This window comes from Numenius arquata, chromosome 14, assembly GCF_964106895.1.
Source record: "Numenius arquata chromosome 14, bNumArq3.hap1.1, whole genome shotgun sequence".
NCBI lineage: Eukaryota > Metazoa > Chordata > Aves > Charadriiformes > Scolopacidae > Numenius > Numenius arquata.
Window position 1 is genome coordinate 2,054,414 of NC_133589.1, and position 26,618 is coordinate 2,081,031.

Below are 26,618 nucleotides of genomic sequence, written 5' to 3' on the forward strand. Positions count from 1 at the left end.
CAACTATCAGAAGGCCATCCTGTGGTGAAGTAAATGGAAGCCAACGGGCCAAACTTGTCTCTTCATGCAAGTAAGAAAAAATACAAATAAAACAAGAATAAATATTCAACTGAAAGGTAGCCCAAAGGAAAAAGGAAACAGCCCCAACACCTCAATTGCAGACTAAAGAGAAGGCACTAATATCCATAGTGACATTTAACTTTGCTATTTTGAGAAATAGCTGTCACCCCCCCTTTATCACCAGCAAAATACCAACTGCTGATAGAACCTTATATCAAGGCGTGGGGGGAGACAGAGGGATGGGGGGGGAGATGAAAGATTGTGTCATCTTCTCTTCATAACATGGACAAAACTCTATTTGCATGCTAGAGATCTTTTAAAAATGGTCAAAAAAACCAACCCAGTACAAGACAAGAATCTAATTTTAGGAGGTTATGCTAAATAAAATGAACTTTTGGGAATTTATTTTCCTTTTTTTTCAAAATTTATGATTGGTTTTCTACATATTTCTTAAAAATTAATAACCACAGATAACTAATGCATACAACAGAGGATTAAGGTAATAAAGCTAAACTAAACAAATGCAGGAAGAATTGATAGTGGAATTGCAATGCAAGCAGTTTCCAAAATATATATTTTTGTACATATATTCCAAAATAAATATATATTTTATGTATATACAAAATATATACTTCTAATATTGGTAACATGGTAATGGAAAGAAAATCCTGCAACATCACACTAAGTTAAAACCTCATGGTATTTTTTAGAGTGGGAAAATAGAGAACAAGTTATTTTGATGGTTACAAGATAAGCTTCCCATTAATTAAAAAAAAAAAATAAATTAATGGAACAATAAAGGATTACTGAGTTTGTTTGCAAATCAACCACCCCTCGTTATTTCAACAACAGGCTCTGGTATGAATTAGTGGGTTGTCAAATAAATACACTTTCCGATGATAGCTTTACTGTATCTGCTCAATAGGTTTTGCAGCATGAATGGCTGGTTTGCATTCATTAAACATTCAAATTACTACCCCGGTTACCCGATTACAAGCAGCATTAGAGATGGTATCAAAGCAACATTCCAAGCTGTTCCTCCAAGCTCACGCCAAAATGCTTATCTCCGCAGCTTAAACATGATTTTACGGGGTTTTCCACCACTACAAGCAAACAATGATTCTAAAGAATCCTTTTTTTGTGGTTCTCTTTGCTGTAGCACTCGCTTAATAACTCCTTATTGGCCTTTATGATATAACCTCCAAAAAGCTGAGCAGAAAAAACCTTTCCCTGCTAATTCTGCCCTTTTCCATTTAGTAAACAGACCGGACTGTTTGGGCACCTGCACGCTGGTCCCCCTGATTAAAGAAACACCACGAGCCACTTGTTTATTTGCCATTGTTTGTACTATCTGTATGGAATCTCAAAAATGACATTCCTTTCCCACTGATTTTTGCCTTTATCTGGGGAAAATGTTGATTCCTCCCCCTCCAACCGCTCCCGACGCTGAAGCTAAGGAGGAACGTGGCAGGAAACGCCTAGTGGCTGCACGAGCGGTACCTAAAGTACCTCCAGCAACGGGATTTCATTAATAAAGACCGATTGCCTCTTAGTCATCATAGCTGTCCTCAAAGTTACAATGTTTGCCAGACTAAATTGGGAAGGAACAGGAAATTAATATTGTTTTCTATGGATTACGAATTTTGAGTCTTGCCTGATAGATGCTCAGGTCTGGATGAATTTCTTATCGTTCTGTAGAAAGCCAGCAGCTCTGAGAACGGCCCTGGAGAAACAACATCTACCCTTAAATTACAAGGTTAAAAGATCCTTTGATAGCGTAAGGTCGTTCCGGGTAGGACTCAAATAGCCTTTATAAACAAAGGGAACCACAACATGTTGTTCCCTACCTGCCGTGTTGTGTCAGTACCACGTTCCGACACGCGCGGTGGCACCGCGGCCGCCAAAATTCCAAAGGGTGAAGAAATCCATGAACAGAAGCAGGACACGGGTAACTGCAAACGAGCACCTCCCATGCTTCTGGTAGCTCAAGATGTAGCTCCACACCTTAACAAGACTGTAAATATTTCTTTTCCCAGAACTGAAACAAAACTGATTTGTCTCAGACCAGGTTCATCAACGTTTTTATTTAAGAAACCGGTATTTAAGTTCAGACCCCCAGCCCAGATGGCACATTTAAAATCTCTTTTATTTATGCCTATGTTATATGACAAGTCAAAAGAATAACCCCCAACTATAGTAAGGTTTAACATACCAGTATCTTAGTAAACTACAAAAATCATCAAAAACCAAGTAAAACTAACATCCAGGCATTTTTTTTTTAAATTAATGTTTTAAACATGGGTTTTATTGCCAAGTAGCTGAATAAAACAGTAACATTAGGAAAATGTCTCAGAAAAAAACCCCACAAAGCTGAATTGAATTTAGAAACTTGCATTTCTCAGCTCCGCTAGAGATGTGTCATTTCGAGCTGTGTGGTTCTAAGATCATTCATGGAAACATTTATATCGGTCTTGAATTGCTCATTGCTATTTAATGTAAACAGGAGAAATTGAGCAGATGAAAATCAATAAAACATCAAGATTACTCTGAAAGGTCAAGTTGTTCCAAGGAAAAAATGCTTCAGTCTTTGGCTGGTAAGAGTTTTTGAAACAAATTTCAGGAAGGAATAATCAACATCCACTAAATCCAGTTGCTGAAGACACATTTCAGCTCACCTGCCTGCAGCTCTACAACAAAATCAATCAGAGATTTACATTTGCCACTTCAGAGACTACAGTTGCTGTACTAGAGTAGAAAAAAAAAGTAAGTCCCAGGAAAATAAAGTGACATAATGAACCAGTGACACCTCTCTCCCACCAAAAGCAATGTATATTGTACGGATATCGCCATTATATAGCTATCTTTGGACTGCTTTCTATCACGTAGGAGACTCCTTAGGAGAAACTGGAATCTACCCATCGGTACTTTAAGAATGCCAAAAAAAAGTTTTCTTTAATTCAGTTACTGCATTAGAAGTCAATGGCAGCTCATTAGAATCCAGTTGTTACAATTCAGGAATCTGTGTAGATCTATCAGTTCCAGTTTATGTTAAAGTAATTGAAATGAAATTAAAGAAATAAAGCTGCAGAATAAACACTCCCAGCAGTTGCCTTGATTTTTGTTCCAAGTGTATTCTTTGGAACCATCTGGACTAAGTGAGCACATCGCTGCAGCCTCGGAGCCTCCTCCTGATCTTCCTCTACACACAAAGCATTTTTACCTCGTTTTCTGCTACATTTTCCATCCTGACAGGGTTTGATGCCCAAAAGCATTTTAAAGCATAACTGCCATTGTGACTTAACCCAGCATTTCACCCAAAGGTGGGAGTACAAACGCTGAGTAACGACCATAACCTGGTAAAGAGCTTCCATTAACCACTTCTGAAGTAAAACTCTTTAAGATCTGCCTAACATTTTTCACGCTCAGCAGCCATTTCAAACAAAAAAAAAAGAAAAATAGGGTCTACTAACTTACGCTTTCCCACTATCAACAGTTACAGTTTATAGAGCTGATGCCAAGAAATGGCTTGTCATAGACCTTATATGGTACTCCCTAAAACCAATACTATATACACATGTCTAAGCCACCCACTGACACCGATTTTTATAATTCTAAGAACTATTGTGCCTCGTGGTGTTCCCTGATAGTGTTAAAGATTCTTATTTCAATTTAATATTCACTCTTTCTTTCACAATCCCACAGTCCGCACGGCCAACAGATACTAATTTACACCTTTTAGCAATTTAGCCCTCAATATCACGTGGTCCAAAAAGCCGCCCCCCTCCCCCTTGCTCAGGGTTTGGAGCCCATTTGGAATTTTTTGCCACTTTTACATGAAACTATACAGATTGTCACAGGCAATCAAATTTTAATTTTGACATTTCAATTTAACACTGTTTTATCCTGGAAAATTATTTTCACTCAAATTGAATTACAATAGCGTGAATCTAAAGTCTCTAATACACACCCCGCAAAGGGAAGGAGAAACATTCCCTCTAATTAAGCTATAAATGCCAGATTTTCTATTTTTGCTTCGATGTAGACAAAGATGCAATCTTTCCCTACTTAGGAACATTTTTGCTGAGTTCAAAACTGCAAGAGTTTACAGACCCTTGAACAGCTACTGCCAATAGGCTGGCTTTTCTTATGCTTCACAAGCCTTAAACGTAATAGCTAGAGACACTTCCGCATGCAAAAGCTCTCAAAAATATTCTTGCTAACAAGTTTAAATAAAGAAACAAAATAAGAAGTACTACTTTTTAGTTATATGATCTCCATCGTGCCATACATCTCATGATAAAGTAACGAGCAGCTTTCGCATCTATTTTATGTTAGATCAGGAAATGTAAGAGTTTTTAAGGCAGTGGCTTAACATCACTTTGGGAATTCCTGAGGAAAACACCTTTGCTTTTCCTTCTCCACTTCTCAACAGTACCAAACCCCTTCATATTTCTTTGATCCACATTCTACAGTGACAGTGACCACTCAGAGCAGAAGAATGGAATCGCGCTGTTTGTTTATCGTTTCCACCACAAAAAACTTAGAGCTGTAAGTTTCCACTTAAGTAACATCTCAATATCGCTAATTTCATTCTCATTAAATTAACTCATAAAACTTTCAGTAATACAAAGAGACTGCTGACACCTTCTGGCCACTTGACATTCTGTCCAAAAATCAAGAGGATTTCCAGGAAAACATCTTTCAGGATCACATGAAGACTTCGGCTACGCCTGTGCTGCCATATGATAGTTTGCTTAAAGCCATTTGCTTCACCTTTCACCCACATTCTCTCACCCGTTTCTCTGTCTTTCACCCAAGCATCCAAAAGAGAGATCACGTACTCCCACGGCCACAATCCTACCCAGATTTGGCTTAATTTATCTTCTCCTCTTAACTTCCACTACATCGCATCCAAGGAATCATTGCAACTGAATCAAACAGTCCTCAGACTCGGCACTGAGCCTCGAAACCCCTCACATGACAAGTAACAATATATCCACATTTTATTGAATTAACAGTCAAAACTGGGAGAACTTACCTGCAGCTTTTGTGTCTTTTTCTTCGGTTCAGTTTCTGATTCCAGCTCTCCCTTTTGGGCCACATGTTGCTTTTGCTTTTTTCTTTTTTCCGCCTTCTTTTCTTTTTTTTCCACATTCATTTTTGGCATTCTCTAATAGAACTGTTCTGTAACAGAAACCACCAAACTGCAGTTCGAACCTTCTTTTTTTTATATGTTAAACGTCAGGCTCCGTATACAGACAGAGCTATGCTGCAGTTACACTGGGAGGAGAATTATTTGTCACTATTTAAATAGCAAAAGGCATAACCCCCATAACCGATGCTGTGCTTTCTGCAGGTTATAACACACCACGTGGAACTGTTGGATCAATCCTCTACCTCAGATAACACCAAATCAAGCCTCTCTCTTCTCAAAATACAGAAATGTGACTATTAGTAATCACATCATCACACCTGTGTGCATACACACATGCCCACAAGCAAAAAGCAAGCCTGCTTGATTCCCAAACAGATAGTTTAAAACTATCAGTTCTGTTTATAGCGTGAATTTTCCTATTTCTATAGAATCATCTAGGTTGGAAGGGACCTTTCAGATCGAGTCCAACCATCAACCCAACACGGACAAAACCATCACTAACCCACACCCCTCAGCACCACGTCTGCCCGGCTCTTAAATCCCTCCAGGAATGGTGACTCCACCACTGCCCTGGGCAGCCTCTTCCAAGGGTTGACAACCCCTTCAGGGGAGAATTTTTCCCCAATCTCCATCCTAAACCTCCCCTGGGGCAACTTGAGGCCGTTTCCTCTTGTCCCATCGCCTGTTCCTTGGGAGAAGAGACCGACCCCCCCTGGCTACACCCTCCTTTCAGGGGGTTGTAGAGAGCGAGAAGGTCTCCCCTCAGCCTCCTTTTCTCCAGGCTGAACACCCCCAGCTCCCTCAGCCGCTCCTCACAAGGCTTGTGCTCCAGACCCCTCACCAGCTCCGTTGCCCTTCTCTGGACACGCTCCAGCCCCTCAATGTCTTTGCTCTCGGGAGGGGCCCACATTCACGTAGAATGGGGAAAAACCGTGCTTAAATAATTATGTCTCGTGAGTTTTATCTTTTCCTTTCGCACTGACGTTAGGGGGAAGGCGAGCAAGAGCTGCAGAAGGCCGGGATCTGGAGCCAGGTCTAGCGGTCACCGCTATTTATTTCTCCAAGAGAAAATGTGATTTCAGTGACTTCCAACGGCTGCCCCCACCCTGCGTGGGGGCACAAACCCAGCTATTCACCCCGAAACACGCTCCGGGAGACGGGGCACCCCCACGCCCCGAGTCCCGGTACACACGCAGGACCCCGGGGGTCGCGACTCCTTCACTGCGGAGCCAGCGAAGGCTCCGTGAGGAGGCAGCTTTTAAACCCGAGCAGCACGCTCCCAGGGGCGGCCGCCGGAGCCCCCCTGGTGGGAAAGCCCCGTTCCCCTCGGCCCCAGCGCCGCCCACGGGCCCGGCGCCCCGCTCCCACCCGCAGACTGGACCGGGGCGGCTGCACGGGGGTGGAGCGACCCCTCGGTCACCGCCGCCTCGACCCCCCACGGCCGGCGGGTGCCCTCGGGACCCGCACCCCCGTCCCCGCACGCACCTCCGGGAGCCGCCTCCTCTGCACATTTAACCGAGCCCCACGCTTGGCGCCGCTGCCCGCCCCCTCCCTCTTATTGGCAACAAGGAGAGAGTGAAGGCGCCTGATTGGTCCCCAGCATGCCAATCGTCCGGGCGACCAATAGGAAGCCACGCTCGGGCTTAAAGCGACCACCTGGACCACGCGTGCTGCGGAGTGTCCGGCCGGCTTGTGGAGGCGCGATGACGTCATCTTTCCGCGCCGAGATTCGTCACGGACTCAGGCCCCGCCTCCCGTGTAGGGGCGGGGTCACAGGGGATGTCCCGCCCCCCCCGTTGCCCGGGTGACCCCCGACAGGGACCCACCCGCGGCCTGAGGAGGGATCCACCCAGGTTCGGACAGGGATCCATCCTCACCCTGACAGGGTCCCCCAGGTTCTGACACGGATCCATCTGTGCCCTGATGGAGATCCACCCATACCCTGACAGGGCCCTCCAGCTCCGGGCAGCCCCCCCTCACTCCCCACAAAGATCCCAGTGGGAGCCCAGCCCCGGTACTCCCCACACAAGCCGGGTGCTGCTGGCCCCCCCTCCTCTCCCCTTGGGATCCCCTCAGAGACGTGGATCTCCGGAGAACGGCCGGGATCCCTTCTAGCCAGCAGATCCTAAAGGCTCCGTGCCTGAGCCAGCGTTGTCTGCTGCCCTGATGGGGTGGGAGGGAACGCGCTGGGTAAGGGGCGGATGCTGTGGTTTGAGGGGACGAGAAAACATCTCCAAGGACGAGGTTTCCGGGGGACAAATTGGTTTCCATGTTTTCATCTTCTATAAATACCACGTGCACAAACATTTCCATTTTCCCCTGGTAACTTAAGGGCAAGGATATTTACCGAAAACAAACATGTAGCTGGAGCATTTTTTTTCCTGACAACCTGAAACGTTTGGTTTTTTTCCATTTACTTTGATCCCAGGAGCAGCTGAGATGCCGGCTGGGGCAGCAGACGCTGATGCCAACAGCTCCCTGTGCCATTGTATGTACCGATGGGAGGAGGTAAACCTCAGAGCTCTGCTTCCTTCTCCTGTCCCCACCAGGGTCACACCTTCTGCTCTTCCTCCCCGCACCAGGGGCGCCAGTCCTGTCCCCCACCCATCGCTGCTGGGATGGGCAGAGCCTCTCAGCACTGGTCCGTGTCCTCACACCATGGGCAGCACCCGCTGCTGCTGCTCTCCCCTGGAAACCCCTTCTTGTACCACCAGCAGGGAGAAGAGGAGGCTGAGGGGAGACCTTCTCACTCTCTACAACTCCCTGAAAGGAGGGTGTAGCCGGGGGTGGTCGGTCTCTTCTCCCAAGTCACAGGCAATAGGACAAGAGGAAACGGCCTCAGGTTGAGCCAGGGGAGGTTCAGATTGGAGATTAGAAAAAATTTTGACACGGAAAGGGTTATTAAGCCTTGGAACGGGCTGCCCAGGGCAGTGGTTGAGGCACCATCCCTGGAGGGATTCAAAAGACAGGTTGACATGGTGCTTAGAGACACGGTTTAGTGATGGTTTTTATCAGAGTTAGGTTGATGGTTGGACTCGATGATCTGAAAGGTTCCAACCTGGACAATTCTATGATTTGGGAACGTGTGGCCAGTTCTATTTTATACAGAAAAATTACAAAAGTCCTAGTACTGCAGCAACGCGCCAGGGCTGAGTTACGGCGTTCGAGCACACGGGATAATCAGTAGGTGGTGGCATCTAAAATGGGAGTTGTAATTTAAGCTTTTGTTCCAATGTGAACAGGGAAAGCATGCTTTCTATGTTTAGACTTCCTAAAATAATGATTATTACGTATCCTATTGTGACATCCTGTGGTTAAACACAGTATTACAGATACTGTCAAATTGCAATTTTGACCACACGATTGCGTAAAATCAGAGCATATGGAATTAGCAGTGGTAACTCATCCCTGCTTTACATAGTCTGTTTGGCCAACTACAGCCTTCCATATAGATTTGATCATTCACAAAAAATTTCTCTTGGGTGAGAAGAAATCAGACTGGGCCAAGAATGGATATGGGATAGCATGGATGTTTTTTTCTGTGTTGGCCAGAAATTACATTATCTCTGCCCTTTCTGATAAAAGCACCCCAAGTCAGTATGTTGATTGTTTACACCCGATCCTGATGAAGAACCATAAATCCACATTTCCTCTTTAGGCAGCATTTGTACTCTGAGGATTAAGCCTCTTCAGAGGCAAACAAGAGGCACACGACAGTCTTCGCACAACTGCAGTACCCCTTAAGGCTGTATAAAGCACATGCTTTAACTGTGCTTACGCTCACATCTCGTACAGTGTTATCAAAGATGTTTTTTTTTTCCCCAGGTCAAGGAAAAGAGCATTCTCCGCTACGCAAACTGCTCATCCTCCCACCCCAGCGCCGGGCACTCATAGCTGCAGGTGATTCCGGGGACGGCAATTACCCTTCAGTTAGTCCTAAGCCAACACTCCAGCCCCAGCCTGCAGAGGAATGGCTCCAACGACACATGAAATTGAGGTCTTGACCCCCTGACACCGCCGGTAAGCCTTGGCATTTTTCTCACAATTAGCTGGATGAGAGGTCTACTTAGATCCCAGCTGGGGAATTAGCATTGTTCATTAATAGCGCATTTCCATTTCATCAACCTCCAATACTTCAGGCCTCAAGCTAAGCAGCTGGATATTCATGCAGTTTTAAAGAGCCAAGACAGCTGATCAAGATACCGGATGGATATCTGTTTTATCTTCACTTGTTTAAGCTTTTCGGGAACACAGCAAGAGCAGCCTCCCTGGACAATGCTGAATTTTGGCCTCATTCTCATTACATGGGACACAAACAGTTAAATGCTACTTTCTCTGGTCTCCTTTTTACCCCAACTGCAAAAAATACCCATGCAAATCTAGCTTTCTATCCAAGGGGTAATAAATTCTGAAGAATTATGCTGTGCACGCCTCTGTGAGCACTAGCCTTCAGTGAATTGCTTAGGGAGGGCTTAGAAAAACCAGCTACGGCTTTATAAATCAACTACTCCCAATGACATTCAGAAACCAAGCGGCAGCTTGTATGAAACCGGCTGCAGGGTGATGTATGCTGTTTGTCAAGCAGAACGTCGCACTGCGTGCCCGTTCATTTCCAAAAGGGTTGGGACATATGACAGTAGCTTGCATTTCAGACTTTCATCTTCAGGAACTCATAGCTCAGACTTAGCATGACCTAAGCAAAGCTGGCTGGTTTTCATACTAATTTTAGTCTTCATCCTACCACCCTTCCCCAGTTTCCTCCACCAAGTATTTCTCATAGTATTACAGCTCTTATTCCAAATATAGGAACAAATAAAGTTGGCTTGGAAAGGGTGAGAGTTTATTGAATGCACAAAACGTTATGATACAAAAATAAGTTAGAAATAAGTTAGAAAATTTTGAAGACCTACAGACAAGATTAACTTTGAAGTAGAGAGAGATCTGATCCAGATGTGAAGAGCCTCTACTATCTGCATCTGAAAGACATAAGAATGCACTGTAAGTGTTACACGACCATGTAAGCTTCTTCCATGGCAGGGAAGGGCTTGGGCCATTTATTTTAATCCAGACGTTTGCTACACTTTCCTCAGCAGTCTGATGACACGCCATTTTCCCAGAACTCCAAGCCCCACGCCGGGCAGGTGGGAGACCATCCTGCTGTTACCACAGTTTGATGTCCTAATGCTCGTGTCTATATAACTATTTTAATGACTGCAGGAAGGCAAAGTAAAGATTTACTCGTGCTGTCAGAGCCCCTCTGCCACGTTCCCCACACCGATCACAGGTCACCTCCCAACTCTGGGGCAGTTACTGGTGTGACAGTGGCACTCCTACGCCCTGTTGACATAAGGCTACTATTTTTAAACACTCTTGTTTGTCTTTTCTCCTACAGCTCTGTACCTGTTGTGCTGAAGACTCCCGTTAGATGGCAGTCCAATGGCTCCCGGTGACTTGAAGGCGCTTTCAGCGGCTCTCATCATAGCAGCGTATCTACAAAGAGACACAAGTAGGCTCAGCACCTCCTGTGCACACCACCAGCAGTTCCCCTCCTCCCTCCGGTTTAATTATCTGCATCTGTCACACAAGTCCTACACTCCCACTGCACAGAACAAGGAAGGTACCTCTGCCTGTAAGAGACAGGTTTTTACTAAAACTAAGTTTAAACTTTGCTTGGAAATGTACTGATTTTGTTCTTTGTTACTTCAAAGTGCTGGAAAAAAAAAAACAAAACACTTTAGAATTCTAGTATTTAAATCCAGACCCCAAGGAGCCCTTGCAATTTAGGAGACACCGAGAGTCACACTATCTAGATAAGTAAACTCGGAAGAATTGTAGGAAGGCATTTGACAGGAAGCTTTTACCTTGGCTCACAGATTTTCAGAAATTAGGCCCAAAATACAAAGATAAAGTAGTAGCTGGTTTATGGACGTGACCAGTAGTTTACAGAATTCCCTATTTGTCCGAGCTCCACACCAGTCCCTAGTAATAGCTCTGGAATCTCAGCTTGAGCCCAAAGTGCCACAAAGGCAGCTTACCCTGCCTTGGAGGCGGGACGGCTGCTCCCTCTGCAGTCGTGATCCAGAGGGTGCCGGTGTTTTATGCAGAAGTTGCCACCGCACTGGTCACAAACCACCTTCATCATCTCTTTCCTTTTGCAGCCTGGCTTCAGGCACTTGTTTGTGAAGATCTAAATATCAGAGGACACAAAGTCAGCAACGCTTCCGTGCTTTCCGCGACCAGCTTCCCAAGCGACGACCACACTGAAGCACGAACGCTCAAGAATTATTTCATCAGAATTAAGATGAAACAGAGCAAGTTTCTCCACGTTCTGCTGTCAGAAGACCCAACTTACAGGCGTTAGGCAGGCAGTTTAGATTTCAACAGCAGTTTCCTTACCCTCTGCTTTTGCTGTGCGGGATTGTAGTTGCAGTCCTTATCCATGTGGGCTCCAACCACCACGTCGGGTATTTCCCCCCTCTGAACTGGGACGGGCGCGTTACAGAGCGGACACACCGGGACCTGCACGTTCTAGGAACACACAACACAGGGTAGAAGTCCCACCTGATTATTTTTCTGTCCTTCCCCTTCGGTGACAGAATTGCACTCACAAGCGGCTTACATCCTACTCCTTTACTAACGCTCTGAAAGACACGCTCCACAAAGGGAACCGCAAATCGCGATCCAAAAAACCAGCCAGGCATGCTTTGCCAAATCCATTCCTAACAACGTATTTGATAGGTTGACTTTAAATCTACTTCTAGGCTTTCTGGAATTACACCTTTTGAATACTCAAAGCCCAAGTACAGGCCAGAGATGAAAGTTTGGCCCCACTTATTGTATTTATTTCTTCTTAGTTGCGCATTTGCTTCAACTCAAAGGACTGAGGCTGCAGCACGTTTTAGGCCACAATACAGTATCTCAAAGACAAAGCGCTCCTCTGTGGGACCATGTGGTGTAAGCGAAAGAAACGAAGCTCCAGCAGCACTGACCTCTGAGATGTTTTGTTTCTGGAACCTGAAATTCAGCCGTATCATGGACTTACACCCTGTGGTTCTCCCACCACAGGCCAAGTTTCAGAGCAGCCTTTACCCGTGATTTAGCAATTCCGCGGCGCGAGTCACCTGCCCGGGGGCAGGAACTTACTTTCTTGTAGGCAGAGCCACACGCGTGGTCATCGTAACGGATGTGGTCTTTACAGAAGACTTCCTCACACGCGTCACATTTCAGAGGAAGGAAATCTGGGAGGAGAATAAAAAAAAAACAGAGATTGTCACGGGGCAGAGCTAAGGGCTGTGAGAGCACTCGCACAAGAGTACAAATAGGTTCTACAGCGAGTTTTTGTCCAGTGACAATCCAATTATCCATAGGGAAACCATGTAATTCCCCATCCCTGGAGGGGTTCAAGGCCAGGTTGGACGGGGCTTGGAGCAACCTGGGCTGGTGGGAGGTGTCCCTGCCCAGGGCAGGGGGTGGCACTGGGGGGGCTTTAAGGTCCCTTCCATCTCTAACCATTCTGTGATTCATTAATGTTAAAAATTTTAAAAGTAAGGCCGCTAAGTTTTCCCTCTTTTTACCCGGTGCCGGACTAACACAAGCCATAAACACCCCGGGAGCTGCCCAAGACCCGCACTCGCCTGCGTTTATACCCCTCAAGAACCACCCCCGACAGCTCCCCAGCACCGGGGCCCGGCCACCTCCCTTCCCCCGGGCCTGCCGGGGTTGGGGGGGGGGGTCGGGGAGGCAGCGCTGGTGCCCGCACCCACCCGCGCACCCCCGGGCTGCGGGTCCCCGGTCCCCTCCCGGCCCCAGGCCGCCCGGGGCAGCCCCGGGAGCGGCCCCCGCTGCTCACCCAGCCGGCGGCAGGAGCGCTCGGCGCAGCGCCGGTCCAGCCCCGGCAGCTCCATCCCGGCGGGGAACGGCACCGACGCAGCCCACGTGCTGAGTCACGCTCCCGCCCGCTCCAGGCCACCGCGGATGGCGTCACGGCTGGCCCAGCCAATGGCGCCCCTCGCCCTCCCTCGCCGGCTGTCACGCGTTCTAGGCGGGCGGCCAATGGGCGGCCGCGGGGCGTGCTGAGTCATGCGCAGGGGCGGGGCCGCAGCGGGGAAGCGGCGTGCGCGTGGGGATGGGGATGGAGACGGGATGGGATGGGATGGGATGGGATGGGATGGGATGGGATGGGATGGGATGGGATGGGATGGGATGGGATGGGATGGGATGGGGATGGGGATGGGGATGGAGACGGGATGGGATGGGATGGGATGGGATGGGATGGGGATGGAGACGGGATGGGATGGGATGGGATGGGATGGGATGGGATGGGGATGGGGATGGGGATGGAGACGGGATGGGATGGGATGGGATGGGATGGGATGGGATGGGATGGGATGGGATGGGATGGGATGGGGATGGAGATGGGATGGGGATGGGGACGGGATGGGGATGGGGACGGGATGGAGATGGGATGGGATGGGATGGGATGGGATGGGATGGGGATGGGATGGGGATGGAGACGGGATGGGATGGGATGGGATGGGATGGGATGGGATGGGGATGGAGACGGGATGGGATGGGATGGGATGGGATGGGATGGGGATGGGGATGGGGATGGAGACGGGATGGGATGGGATGGGATGGGATGGGATGGGATGGGATGGGATGGGATGGGATGGGATGGGATGGGGATGGGGATGGGGATGGAGACGGGATGGGATGGGATGGGATGGGATGGGATGGGATGGGATGGGATGGGATGGGATGGGGATGGAGATGGGATGGGGATGGGGACGGGATGGGGATGGGGACGGGATGGAGATGGGATGGGGACGGGATTGGGATGGGGATGGAGGCGGAGATGGGGATGGCGATGGTGGTGAGGGTGAAGTTGCCAGGTTGCCCTCGTGTAGTCCCCCAGGGAGACGCCAGCTCAGGCCTGGGAGCAGTGTGAAAGGCAGGGCTGTGCCAAGCAGACCGAGTCCTGCCCAGCATGGCTACAGACACGCAGACTTTGGAGACTGATGTGAGAAGAGACCTTCTGGGTCATTCAATTCAGGCTTCTATTAAGCATTTAACTACTCCCCGTAATTCCCTTCATAAACAAACCAAACCCGATGTTAAAAGCCATTTATTCCCATCAGAAGGCTGTCCCACAACCTCACTGCTCTCACCGTGAAAAGACAGCTTAAAGTTTCGAGTTTAGAAGTTTCTCTGGCCATCTGCCCCCAAAGCAGTGTTGTCCTCTGATTTAGATAGTTTCTTCTCACCACGTCTATGTAACCAGGGGCTGAAGGAACGGGGCTGGTGCTGCTCTGAATGCGTAAGTTGGAGCCATCGTTGTCTGGCTGTGTCCTAGGAGAGCGTTCTGCTGCGATGGTAGATGTTTCCATCAGACGTTGCGCTGTTCATCTGCTGATGGTCACATCCTTGGGTTGCATCTTCCTTCTCCCCACCAGCAGAACCTGCCTCTTGGGTCACCCTCGATGCAAACCCTGGTGGTCTCAAGCCCAGGGAGAGCCTGAGCAGTGGGCGCTCCTTTTAGCGCACAGATGTACCTGGTAGTTGATACAGCCACGTAGCATCTTCCACCGGGGCCCTTTGGCCGGTGGCATGTGGTTGAAAGGATTTCCCTGGCCTGAGCTGAGCCAGTTACCTGGTGTCTACCAGGGCGGTGGGGGGCAGGCAGAGCACGGCACTCCCACCCCCTCTCTCCTTCTGACCTGGCTGGGTTTGAGAGCTGGGGACGAGGGAGAGTGTTAAAAAGAAGGAGAAAACAGCAATAAATATCCAGGAAGTGACAGTTACGTGAGGTCCTTCACTCCATTACGCATCTATACATCAACCCCACTCTACTATTTACACAAAACTCAAGAACTTGGGACGTGCCAAGAAAATCCCTTGCAGGATGGGTTTTCTCACACGAAGCACCCACCCAGTGCCCGGGAGGAGCTGGGACCCCAGTGACCACCCCGGGAAGGCTTGCCAAAACCCGGCTGGGCAAGCCGGCAGGAGAGGAGGAGGCTGGTGGCTTTGCTGGCTGATGCCGCCCTGCGGAGCGGAGAGCCGCTGGGAGAGGGATCATCCATTGTGGTGGGGAAGGGAGGAGTTTGCGTAGGGATAACAACAGAAATGGCTCTGCGCAGATTAGACGCTCTTAAGGAAGACTGTAAATCCCAAGTCTAGAAACCCACATAGTACAGGCAGCCGTCTTAATAGAAACGAGGATTAGAAATTAGCCGAGGTCTTTAGTGATATTTTTAGAAGGTTGCTCCTGACAGGTTAGGCTGCTGAGAACCGGAGGAGAGTGCCGAACCCCGTATTACTCGGGAAAGGATCACACAGTGCAGCGTGTGATTAGAGGCTGGCTAGCTTAGCGACAAGGGGGATAGGTGGGTTAGAACTGATTGGGGAGGAATTAGCAAGGGAAATTGCTTGAGAAGCAGAATTTGATTAGGGGCAGCCAACATGGATTTATGAAAGGAAAACCATGTGTAACTAACTTGCTGGAGTCTAGAGGAGGCACCGTTCACCAGCAGCCCAGGGTTTCATACAACCTGATCTGCAAAGGGAAAGCCTGGCCTTTGCCACCAGAGTGGTGACACCGGGTGGGATGGATGGGAGTCACCTGCCTCCCTTGTCTCTGCACCGTTTCTCCTCCTCCTCTTTTTCCTTCCATCCATTTTACTCCTTTTCTATTTTTTTGGAGGAGAAGGGCTATTGCTTTTTTCCTTTGTCCTGTGGTTCTGCTCTTTGTCCTTCCCTTCCTCTCCCATGGGTCCTGGGATTGCCTCTTGGTGGCTCTATGGGGGGTCAAACACCACCATCCACCCCACCAGCTCGGACTGCCTTAGGACCCACACTGCATCCTAAAGGAGGAATAGAACACCCCTGAAGAGGATCACAGCCTTCCTCTGCTTCACGGATGTTTGGTCCTTCAAACAGGGCCCGCAAGAGTTGCTGTTTTGGAGGAGGCTTGAATTGCTCTGCAGAAAACAGAAAATCCTCTGGCAGCCTCAGACCTGCACACCACTGTCCACCAGTATGGCCAGTCCAGCCCGGTGGAGGCCAAGCACAGAGGAACAACGGCCAAGGGACACTTGACCTGGCTGAAGGGACCGTCACACTGCCCTGACGAGAGAGAGAAGATCTTCAAAGGCCTTCCCTATCCCCTCTGTCACGGCAGGTCCAATTGCACGGCTGGAGACAGTCCTTGCTGCTTTTGGTGCCATGGCAGACACAATGGAAAACCCAAATGGGAAAGTGGCTTCCTGTCCAGCCCGCGAGGACAGGGGGACATGGTGGGATGGCAGGGGGACAGCGGTCCCGCATCGCTGCCAGTGACGGACACAGCACGGATGGGGAGCCAGGGATGCAGCTGGCTCCATCCCACCTCTGGGGCAAGGCTGTTGTCCCCCTCCCACCAAGGTGCTTTAAGACAGGGGACACAGCACAGAGATGCCGGTGGCCGAGACAGCCAGGTTCACCCACCTCCTCTCCACCTTGTGCGCCCCAAACTCCTCCTGGCACCATCCAGCAGACGTGTCCCTGGGGTCCCCAGGGCCACCCCATCTCCTGTGGTCCTCCTGCTCCATCCAGGAGCATCCTGCTCGCTGCTCCCACCGCGGAGCCACCGCTGCAGCATTAACATTCGGGTGACCCCAGCTCACATTCAGCTCCCCCGGGTCTCTGAACTCCGATCCCATCCTCCCGCTTTCCAGCTCATAATTCCGTACCAGGCTTTTAAAACTGAATTTTATTTTTATTGCAGTGACCCTGTGGTGCTGCCAGATCCCTCTGTGGAGGAGAAGTGACATCTCCATTACATAGCCCAGATAAGTGTCTTAAAGAGACCACACACAAAGGAACCTAATGGTACCTATTTTTATTAGGTTTATTACAGGAGGGGAAGTAAAGCGGTGCGGTCTCCCCACAGGATACTCCGCTAACAGCAGCAGGCAGAGAGGAGAGATCTGTGGAGGCGGATCGGTTTTCCAAGAATATTAGCTACTGCTGCTCTAAAATTAGAGTCTAGGGAGAGCAGACAGGTTGACATAATTGAAAGGGCTGTCTTAGGGGATGACATAGTTAAACGAGCCCGTGATCAGCTTTAGAGTGACAGCTCAGCGACTTCTTCTAATCCCCAGAGGAGCACTGAGTTGCGAGGCTGTGATTTAACTAGTCCTGGATCTTATCTTGTGATGATGTCAATATTATCAGAACCCATTTTCTAAGGAGATGCCTCCAAAATCACTGTACATGAACCAACTGGTTTTACAGGCACGATCCTCCTGCAGCTTCACCCTACAAAGCCCATGGTTGATAGAAACGCTCCTCTGCTGCCCTTCTTACGTACCCGGTCCTGTCCCCGCGGGCTGGGCTGCAGGGGCAGGACCAGAAACAGGATTAAGAGCCTCATTTCGGGATGGAGCTGAAAAATGTCCTTGAGCTGCCCATTTTATTCAACATAATTTAATATCAAACACAAACTAACAAAGTTAGAGGTGAAATATAATAGCAAGAACCCCATAAAAAGTAACCTAATCTGTAAGATAAATAGACAACACTTTAGCCTGGGGAGATAGCAAATAAAAGAGAAATATGAGCAGAGCCATTCTCAATTCATAAGTAACTTTAAAGAGAAATAATGAAGATGAGTTCTCCAACTTTTAATGTCCTAAGATTCTTCTCAACGAAAAAAGGACATTTTTAATGTTTTCCTCACGCACTCTCACAAGGTGGGTGTCTCCAGCCAAGGGCCCTGGATCATTCCCACACAAGCAGACAACCATCAGTTTGGAAATCATTCAGAGGGACCATCCTGCCATTCCTGGTGGGGCAGGAGACGGTGGGGATGGAGTTTATCTACACCCTCGTGCTGGTGGAGCCTCTCGGTTGCCTTTGGTGGCCGCCTCCCGCTGCCTTGTTTCGGGTCCAAAACTCGGAGCACCCACTGCTTCCACAGCAGCATCAGCCTGCCTTTTATTATTTTAATTTATATTTTTTTTAGCCATTTTTTTGTTAGTGCCCAGTTTAACTTCAAAGTCTGGGATTTTCCAGGCAGCCTAACGCATTTAGGCACCTAAATCCCATTGAGTTTCAAGGGTGTATCAGCCCTTCGGCTCCTTGGCAAATCCTTGCTGAGAGCCTGAGGGCTCATCGCCGCAGCCACTCTGACGCTGCCGGATTTACACAGATACCGTTGCCCCAGCGTGAGCTCTCCTCTGCGACAGGAGAGCCTCTTGTTTAAAAAAATCCCTTCCTAAATGAAGAAGTAAACTGGAAAGGGCCTCCTCTGATGGATAATTTTTGGTAATACATACCTGTTGGAGAATGTTAAATTCTCTCCTTGGGTTACCCTTAAAAAAAAATAAAAGCTTTGCTTTGTGGACTGAACTTCTTCAATTAAAGAGACTGAGTGCTCCTAATCCCCAGCCTTTAGCCCTCCAGGGGAAACCTCAGATTTGGTGTTTTAGAGGTAAAGCCCACCCCACCTCCCGCTGCCTCTGGTACCCATTATATCTCCAACCCCCTTTGAGAGGAGCATCCTTTTAGAAAGAAGAGGCTTTTTCTTCTTCAGTGTCTCTGTGAACTGTATAGGAGGAACAAAAAGTCAGCAGAACCAAGCCATGTGCTTTGCTGTTTGGGAACGTCCCAACCCAAAAGGAAGGATTACAGCCGGCAGACAAGCTGGCAGAGGGACGGATACAGAGGGCGCAGAGCTCCAAAAAGGCTGTCTCAAAGGGTGGGAAACCTTCAACAGCCTTTCTAATAATAGTGGAAAAATAAATCCTTTATCAGGTGATTTCTGGTCACAGATCAAACACTGATGTCTTACAATGTCAGCTCCCGATACCTGGCAGAAAACAGATTAGGGGTCTCCGTGGCAGAATTCCCTGGGATAACAACTGTTTTTTTGTTGGGTCCGTACCGCAAACGGCACAACAGGACCCAGTCCATGAGCACTGAACCCCAGATTTCCAGGCACTAACATGATGCCATCAAGCAGCAAGGAAGGTTAGACCCAAAGTCTCCTTATTTGTTGCATTGCTGGTTTTGAATTAAAGCATTTCACTGAAAACTGAGACTCTCTCCTTAAGTACTTCAACTGATGGTGATTTAACAGCAGTGCAAAACCTCAGCATGCTCTTCATTTTTCTTCTTTTTTTTTTTTTTTTTTTCTTTTTATGTGGATAAACAGAGTTATCCTTCTTTCCTGTTTTGTAGCACTAAGAAATAAACCTGCACCCTCATAAGTGGGGTTTTGGTTTATGCTGTAGGTGCAGAATGGGACCAAACCCATCCCTGGTGCGGAGGAGTGGGTCTCCTGCGGGTTAACAGGGGAGGGTGGTCAGGGGAGTCCTGGTAGAGATTGGGAGCCAGAGGGAAAAGGATAGATCCAGGTGGGGGGAATAGCTGAGCAGGGGAGGAGAACCCCTTAATGCATGGATCCCATAGATCCCAGCCCTAAAGAAATCGTCTCCAAAAACAATGGCTCTGAGCTGGACAGCATGAGTTTGGGTCATACCCTGCTCTGCTGACGCTATTCAGACTCGGGGGTAAGACAACAGTTTTAGCTATTATTTCCCTTATTTTCCAGAGAGCAGTCCCTCACCCGTCGGTCCCAACCACCCAACGGTGCAGCCGTGTCCCTGGAGGCACCAGGCAGCCCTGGGAGGTGATGGAGCACCCGCAGGGTGATGCTCCCCTTGGAAAGACATCCATCCCACAAGGACAAGGATGCGTCACACTCAGAGCCGCGTGCCACGAGGTGGCACCATGTCACTGCTAACCCGCATGGCAGGGTCACCTCTGCGGCCAAGGAGCTTCTGCAGGACCCTGCTCACCTGCCAGGACTTGGGCCTCCGAGCAGCCCCATCGCTAAAATCCCCCCACTGAGCTGCTTTTTTTTTTTTTTTTTAATTAACTGGGCAGCCCTCCCTGCTGTAAGACCCACTGCCCCATCCCATGGATGTCCCATTCTGGGCTCCCCAGTTGAAGAAAGACAAGGAACTACTGGGGAGAGTCCAACGGAGGCTACGAAAATGACCAAGGGAATGGAGCACCTCTCTGCTGAGGAAAGGCTGAGATACCCGGGGCTGTGTAGCCTGGAGAAGAGAAGACTGAGAGGACACCTCATCAATGCCTATCAATATCTAAAGGGCGCTGGTGAGGATGGTGGAGACCTGGAGGAGGAAGAAGAGCTGCCTCCTGTCTGCCAGGAGAGCAGGATCCTCGCAGCCCCGGAGCAACCAGTTTGTGCTTGGGGCAGGAGCTGGGCTCATCAGCACCCACCTACCAGGCTAATAAGACTGGAAGTTACCAGATGTAGGGACTGCCAAATGAGGAGGATGGAGATAACACCTAAGTACGATGAGAAAGCCTGAGAGATGAGCAGCAAGGGCTGGAAAAAGAGAGTTTTGACCAAAATGCTTTTTAAAGAAGTGCTTGTCCTACAATCCAGCATTTGGAGTTTGGACCCTTCAAGAGCAGTGCTAATAGCAGAAGGGACCTCAAGGAAACCCTGCATGGACCCCACAGTGCAGTGGGTAACAGTCCCCAACCCAAAGAACTTGCCCAACACACAGCTAGTGCCTTGGTCGGGCTGCTGAGCTCCTGATTGCTAGGTTTCCACAGCCTGACCCCGTTCTTGAGGTCCTTCCGCACAGCCCTGCAGCTGAATGTCCTGTTCTGCTCGGGAGGAACAACCTCAGGACCTGCCGGTCCCCACCACCCTGCCCTGATCTCTGCTGACACAGACCTAATGTTGGCATCAGGGACTGTTCAGATGCTCCATGGAAATCAAAGTGACTGCTGCACCCAAGTCCCACCCAGTGAAGGAAACACAAGTACAAGCCACAGGAACCCATTAGCGGTGGAAGGAAAGGAAAATTCAGTGGAGGAAGAGTTTCTGTGCACACCGAGGAAGCTGCAAGAAGCTCCTTTTGCTCTCGCTTTAGAACATGGAGCAACCAGCCAAAAAAAAAAAAAAGTGTGCTTCTTTCTGAGGAGGGACGGGAGGGAGCTGCTCAGAGGGAGCTCCCCTGCATCGGTTCCGGGTCCCTGGCAGCACGCTCAGGGCTGTAACAGAGGGACCGATAACACCTACATTATTCCTGACACAACGCTTTGCGGCTGAACAGTACATTTGCCAATTCAATTTATTCAAACAAGTTCCTTGGGAAGACAGCAAAATAAATCCAGGTGGCAATTACTGAATTCCGACTCGGCCCTGGACTCGGGGAAACAAAGGGGCAAGATATGGGAGAAATAGCAAGTTTTGCTGGAAATCCCACAACCACAGAATCCTCAGAGCTTTTAATCACGTGCTTACTGGTATTCAGCTGTAAAAAAAACCCCACAAACCCTGTGTCATTGGGCAAGGAGACAGAGCAGCGTTGCAATCGCTCTGCTGTGGCACTTGGCACTTTGGAATATCTTTAGTACAAAAATTAAATGCTTTTTTGCTTTCTTTTGAAAGCACAGCAGTATTTGGGCTCCACGGCCCGTTGCAGTGACATGTAATTGAAGAATAAGTATATTTAATAGTCACCAAGACTGATGGAGTCACAAGTCCCGCTGCGTCCCATCCTGTCTAACCGTACTGTGGGCAGACAGGGTAGATGCTGCCAGCAAGCTTAGATGAACTGTCTAATCAGTTCAAAGCCTGGTTAGATGCCTTCAGCCAAGGGCTGAGTCTCATCAGATCCCAGACCCTCTTTCCCAGCACATCAGCACGGACACAAGCCCACAGCCCAGGGCTGGTCCTGTGCTGGGACACAGCTCCAAGAGCCTGGGTGGCTGGAGGGAGAGAAAAAGCAGCCGGGAACCTCCGCTTCGGCTCTGGATGTGCAAGAAAGAAACTTCTGTTGCAGAAGCCCAGCTGTGGAAAATTCCCTCTTACTGGAGCCTGCAAACCCCACAGTATCAGCTTCCCACACCCCATTCGCAGCCCAGATCCTGCCCAGAGCCCCCCCCAGATCCTGCTTCATTTCTCCATCCTCCTCCATCCCCCAGGGCGGCTCTAGCTCCTCTCCCAGCAAAGCAATTAACACCCAGGTTGAATTTGGCCCCAGATGTAGAATTAGGTTAAGCCAAAAGGTGGCAGCATCTTATTCAGTATCGATTTTGCATGAATATTTCTCCTATTAGCCATTTTTCTTTCTAATCATAGAATGTAAGTTTGTAAATTACAGAGGTGGAGAGGAAATGTATTGCAACCTCTGGCAAATTGATATTTTTGCAGCGACGGTAAACTTTTTTCTGATGGCAGATAATTGAAGGGAGCAAGCATCAGATAAAATTCATGAAGATTTGGACCTACTGGAATAAGACAAATGATATTTAACGTTCAGAGTTGTAAAGTAATTACCCTGGGCTCCGATATAATAAATACATAGTCACGGTAAATGGAGTTGGGCTGACCAGGTGCCTCTGACGTGGTGCTGCACAGGGCCCTGCAGAGGCCAGGAGATGGAGAGGGGACATTCCCTCAGTACAGGGGGACACCTCGGGTTGGTGTCACCCTCAGAAACACTCCTCCTTGGGAGGGAAGGAAGGAGCTGCCTCCCATGTCGGCAGCAGAGCCCTGCGGCCCTGAGCCCTGCTGCTGGGAGTCATCACCCACAGCCCTTCTACACTGCCAAAGGCACAAGAAGCCACTCTTCATCCATCCCTCCCAGCAGTGATCGGCTGCTGTGGGTTCTCCAGAAAACCCACAGCCTCCTGTTCTCACCTTCCAGTCAGTGGCCATCACCACCTCCCATCGAGGTCTTCCCCCAGCATCCATCACCACCTCACATGCATCTCTTCCCCCAGCACCCAAGAGAGCAGCCAACAAAGAGGAAGGTGACCCACTCCCTGGGGTAGTCACTGCCCTTTACCCAGGGGGGACTGGCCCCTGAGGGGATGGGCACCCCAACCAGAGCTTGATGCTACTGCCATGGAACAGCAGCAGACCTCCCACCTCAGAGGGAAGCTGCAGAGCAACTGTAACACTCAAAACCAGAAGGTACCAGCCCCCACCCAGCTGCAACTCCACTCCCACCAGCTGCAAAAGATCAGGAGATGCTTCTCATCAACTGAGGAACCACCTTGTCTCCCCTTTTAAAGCCCTGCCTCCATCAGCCCTGCGGTGGACCCTTCACCTGCCAGGTCATCTTCATTGCATGTAGCATCTCACTGAGCTTCTAGGCATAGCCAGACCTCAGGGAATTAAGAAAAAAAGGGAAAAAAGGCTGGCACTTTTCAAAGCAGGATGTCAGTGCAAGTCCCCTGGTAAGATACGTGCAACACTAAAATGCTTTCAATGCTGGCACCTAACATCGGCAGCTGCTTGGCAAGTGCATCCCACCGTCAGGGAGAAAACGTGCTCAAACACACGCTGAGCCGGGAGGTCCCAACCCGGCCCTTCTCCGGGGCTCCTCAAGCACCATCTCGCAACCAGAAGCCAACAACAGGTCTGGTTCCTGCTCCGCCACCAGTTCTCCCACCACTAACCCGCCTCTGTCCCTTTGAAGAAGTTGCTTAGAAATTCAGCAGCAATTATGCAAGCTTTAGTATTAAAAAATGCACGTGGATCTGAAAGCAAATACGAAGCTGCTGCTGCTGTAACGCTAGCTTTGAGCTGTCTACAGTCCCTAGAAATTCTCAGTGGGATGTTTGAGAAGGATGTATATGCGTTGACAACATTAAATGATCCATGGCTCAAGGACAGAATTGAAACCATACATCTACTTCATACCGGCGCTGATCACTGGGAGAGTGTTTTTCTTCAACTAACCACGGAAGGCCGGGCACCTCGTCCTCCCCGGAAAGGCAGGGATGGCTCGGGGAACAGAAGGTGCACACACGCCCGCACCACGTTGCGGCGCGTAACAGAGCTCCAGTGAAAAGGGAGAGAGACACATGGACGCCATCAGCGGGGAAAGAGAAAAAAAAAAAAAAGTTATTGTGGCTGCACCATCTTTGAGGGAAATTGAGCGTGTCACTTCGGCACATCACCCTCTTCTCGGCACCTCCCGGAGAGGCAGCGCCGCTCGCACGCATCCACCCAACATCTGGCGGGAGGGCCAGGAGGGGCAGGATGCTGCGGGATTCGCCGGGGGTAAAAATGGACCTGTTCTGCCTTCTGTGTTCCCGAGTGCCACCCGGGACGCCTGGGTGCCACCCGTGCCACGGCAGCGGGCTGCCAGAGCCCGCCAGCAGCGAGGAGCCTGGCGCTCGGAAGCCACAGCCTTGTCCGTAGGCGAAAATTCCCAAGGACAAGGGAAAAACGGCAGACAGCAAGGAGGATTAGGTGGTTCCCCAAGGAACACGAGAGACGCTGTGAGATTGCATCGCTGCCCATTTCAGCGGGGCGATTAGGCGGCATTTGATGCTGGGAGGACGGTTTCTGGTAGGTTATTTTGCCAGTGTTAGCCCAGCTATTAACAGGAGATGGTGGGAAGTCACATTTCCCCGGATGCGGTAAAGCCGGGCTCCTTGTGACTGCGGTTTCCTTGCCCCAAAATCCAGTCTTGCCGTGGCCAGCACCCTGGAAGCCCTCTCCTCGCTCTCCCTCCCACAGCTGGTCGCTGACGCTCTCGCTGCTGTCAGATACGTGGAGGAAACCTCCCTCCCCGGCCCTCCAACCCCGGTCCCTGACTCAGGCACTGGTTTCCATCATTTCCACTATTACCAAACTAAAGGGTATTTCTTTGCTCCTTCGTTTATGCCGAATGTTTATTTAATAGGCTGGCCAGCTTCAATTAGGTCTGTGATTACTCACAGATGACAGCTCCAGCATAACAATGTTTACTCTCAAACTCTATCTCCAAGTGTAGCCTGTGATATATTTAAGGAGAAGGTATAAAACCATTAATGTTGAAATAGCTCTACCTATGGGAGTGACGTTTCTTTTTCAACCCAAAGAGCTGACAACCAGGCAAAAATGTCCCAGGGATATCAACCCCCTTCACCCGGAGATTTAGTCACCCCGGTGAAAGCCTTACTTGGTTGAGTTCTCCAGATGTCTCTGCCTTATCACTGACACGTGGAACTCCTTGCTACAGGATCTGTATTCTCTAAAGTTTAACAGCTGTTAAGTGCATTTCCTGGTCTGTTTGGATGAAGGCCCTGGATGATTTGTTTGTGAAGCTCCACGGATGGTGGCTGGAGGTGAAATGCAGCATCTTTGGGTCAGATGTGTCCCCCCACTGCACACCTAAGGTGCTTGGGGTGCCTTGGCAGGAGGATGTATTGCAAAGAAAATATCCAAAGCCATTACCCAGACATGATTTTACTTCTTGGGAAAAGAAAATGGGAATTCCTGGTCTCTGTGGCTCTGAAAATTGCATTTTTAGACCCCGAAGTCTATGTCCTTGTGGGGACCCAGCCCGACGGCCCTTACGGGCCTGGAACCCGAACTGTTATCTGGGAAAGGAGTGAGGAGAGGTGGCTTTGGGGTGGCTCAGAGACAGAGGATGGCTCTCCTCCATCCCACGACCCACCAGCCAAGGGGGCTGGACAGGCTGTGCAAAAGCACCCCTAGGAAAGAGATCTTGTAGTGAGAGCAGCTTCTATAGATCCCCAGCAGGTTAATCAGCTGCTTGGAGTCTCGTTAGTGTCAAACACTCTAATCAAGAGGCGACGACTGGGTGCGAAGCCAGGCTTGCCAACGGCTGGGTGCACCAGCCAGAGTGTCCAGCTCCTGCCCAGGACACAGCCTGGTCCTCTCTGAGCTCTCCAGACCCACTGGGATGGCCCCAGTCTGCCCATCGCCCCAGAGAGGGAATGAAAAGCGAAGGTTTTGGAGGGATAGGAAACTTCCCGGCTTTAATTCACTGAACTCTTTTGTTTCAGCCACATTTAATATCTTAGAAATTACGAGTCGCGGGGACCTGGGTGAGCCGAAGGAGAAGGCGTGATCTGTGAGGCCAATTAAGAGGCCGATGGCACATAGTGAAACGGGAGCCCCTCGGGGGAGGCCAAGGTTACATAAATAAGTGTGTGAAGGAGCTGCACTGAATCTGCAGACACTCAGCCACTAGTGATGCCCCTTTGAGTCTGGGAAAATTAAATATAAATAATAAATGTTTAACCACACAGCAAATAAATACAATGAGGCACCTTTAAAAATTATACTAATAAACACCAAGCTGTTGTCCTTCTGCCCAGGGTGGCTGAGCATCTTCTGCATAGCGGAGACAAAGAGCACGACGGATGGGTTTGTGTTTGGGGGGCTCTGTTCAGCTGGGTTGCCTTCACCCCCACTCTGCCATCCTTGCGATGAACCCCAGGTCAGCACGGAATAAAACACCCAGCAAAACTGGAAATAATATAGTGCCAGGCTCACACAGTGGATGTCAGGGCCCCCCAGACCAGATGCAGCTCACCTCTGCCTGTGTCATCCCAATAGGCTTCTTCTGGG

At 49.4% G+C, this 26,618-nt stretch overlaps 2 protein-coding genes across 3 annotated transcripts in view; both read right to left on the reverse strand.

Moving 5' to 3' along the window:
- Positions 1-6,770, reverse strand: part of CHLSN (cholesin) — a 118,620-nt gene extending 111,850 nt beyond the window's left edge. Inside the window, exons 1-2 of the mRNA XM_074158404.1 lie at positions 6,701-6,770; positions 5,099-5,244 (exon numbers count right to left, since the gene is read on the reverse strand). Coding sequence (XP_074014505.1) covers positions 5,099-5,227 — 129 coding nt within the window. The 5' untranslated portion in view covers positions 5,228-5,244; positions 6,701-6,770. The remainder of the gene's footprint in view (positions 1-5,098; positions 5,245-6,700) is intronic.
- A 3,265-nt stretch (positions 6,771-10,035) lies between these two features.
- Positions 10,036-13,154, reverse strand: ZFAND2A (zinc finger AN1-type containing 2A). 2 transcript variants are annotated; one of them, XM_074158605.1, is made up of 6 exons: positions 13,065-13,154; positions 12,359-12,453; positions 11,612-11,743; positions 11,251-11,402; positions 10,616-10,705; positions 10,036-10,191 (listed from the first exon to the last, which is right to left on the reverse strand). In XM_074158605.1, the coding sequence occupies exons 1-6, from the start codon at positions 13,117-13,119 to the stop codon at positions 10,182-10,184; spliced, it is 534 nt and encodes a 177-aa protein (XP_074014706.1). In that variant the 5' UTR covers positions 13,120-13,154; the 3' UTR covers positions 10,036-10,181. The 2 variants fall into 2 exon arrangements, with proteins under 2 accessions (XP_074014706.1, XP_074014707.1); XM_074158606.1 differs by lacking the exons at positions 10,036-10,191; positions 10,616-10,705 and having other exon boundaries at positions 11,247-11,402; positions 13,065-13,119.
- Positions 13,155-26,618: the final 13,464 nt, after the last annotated feature.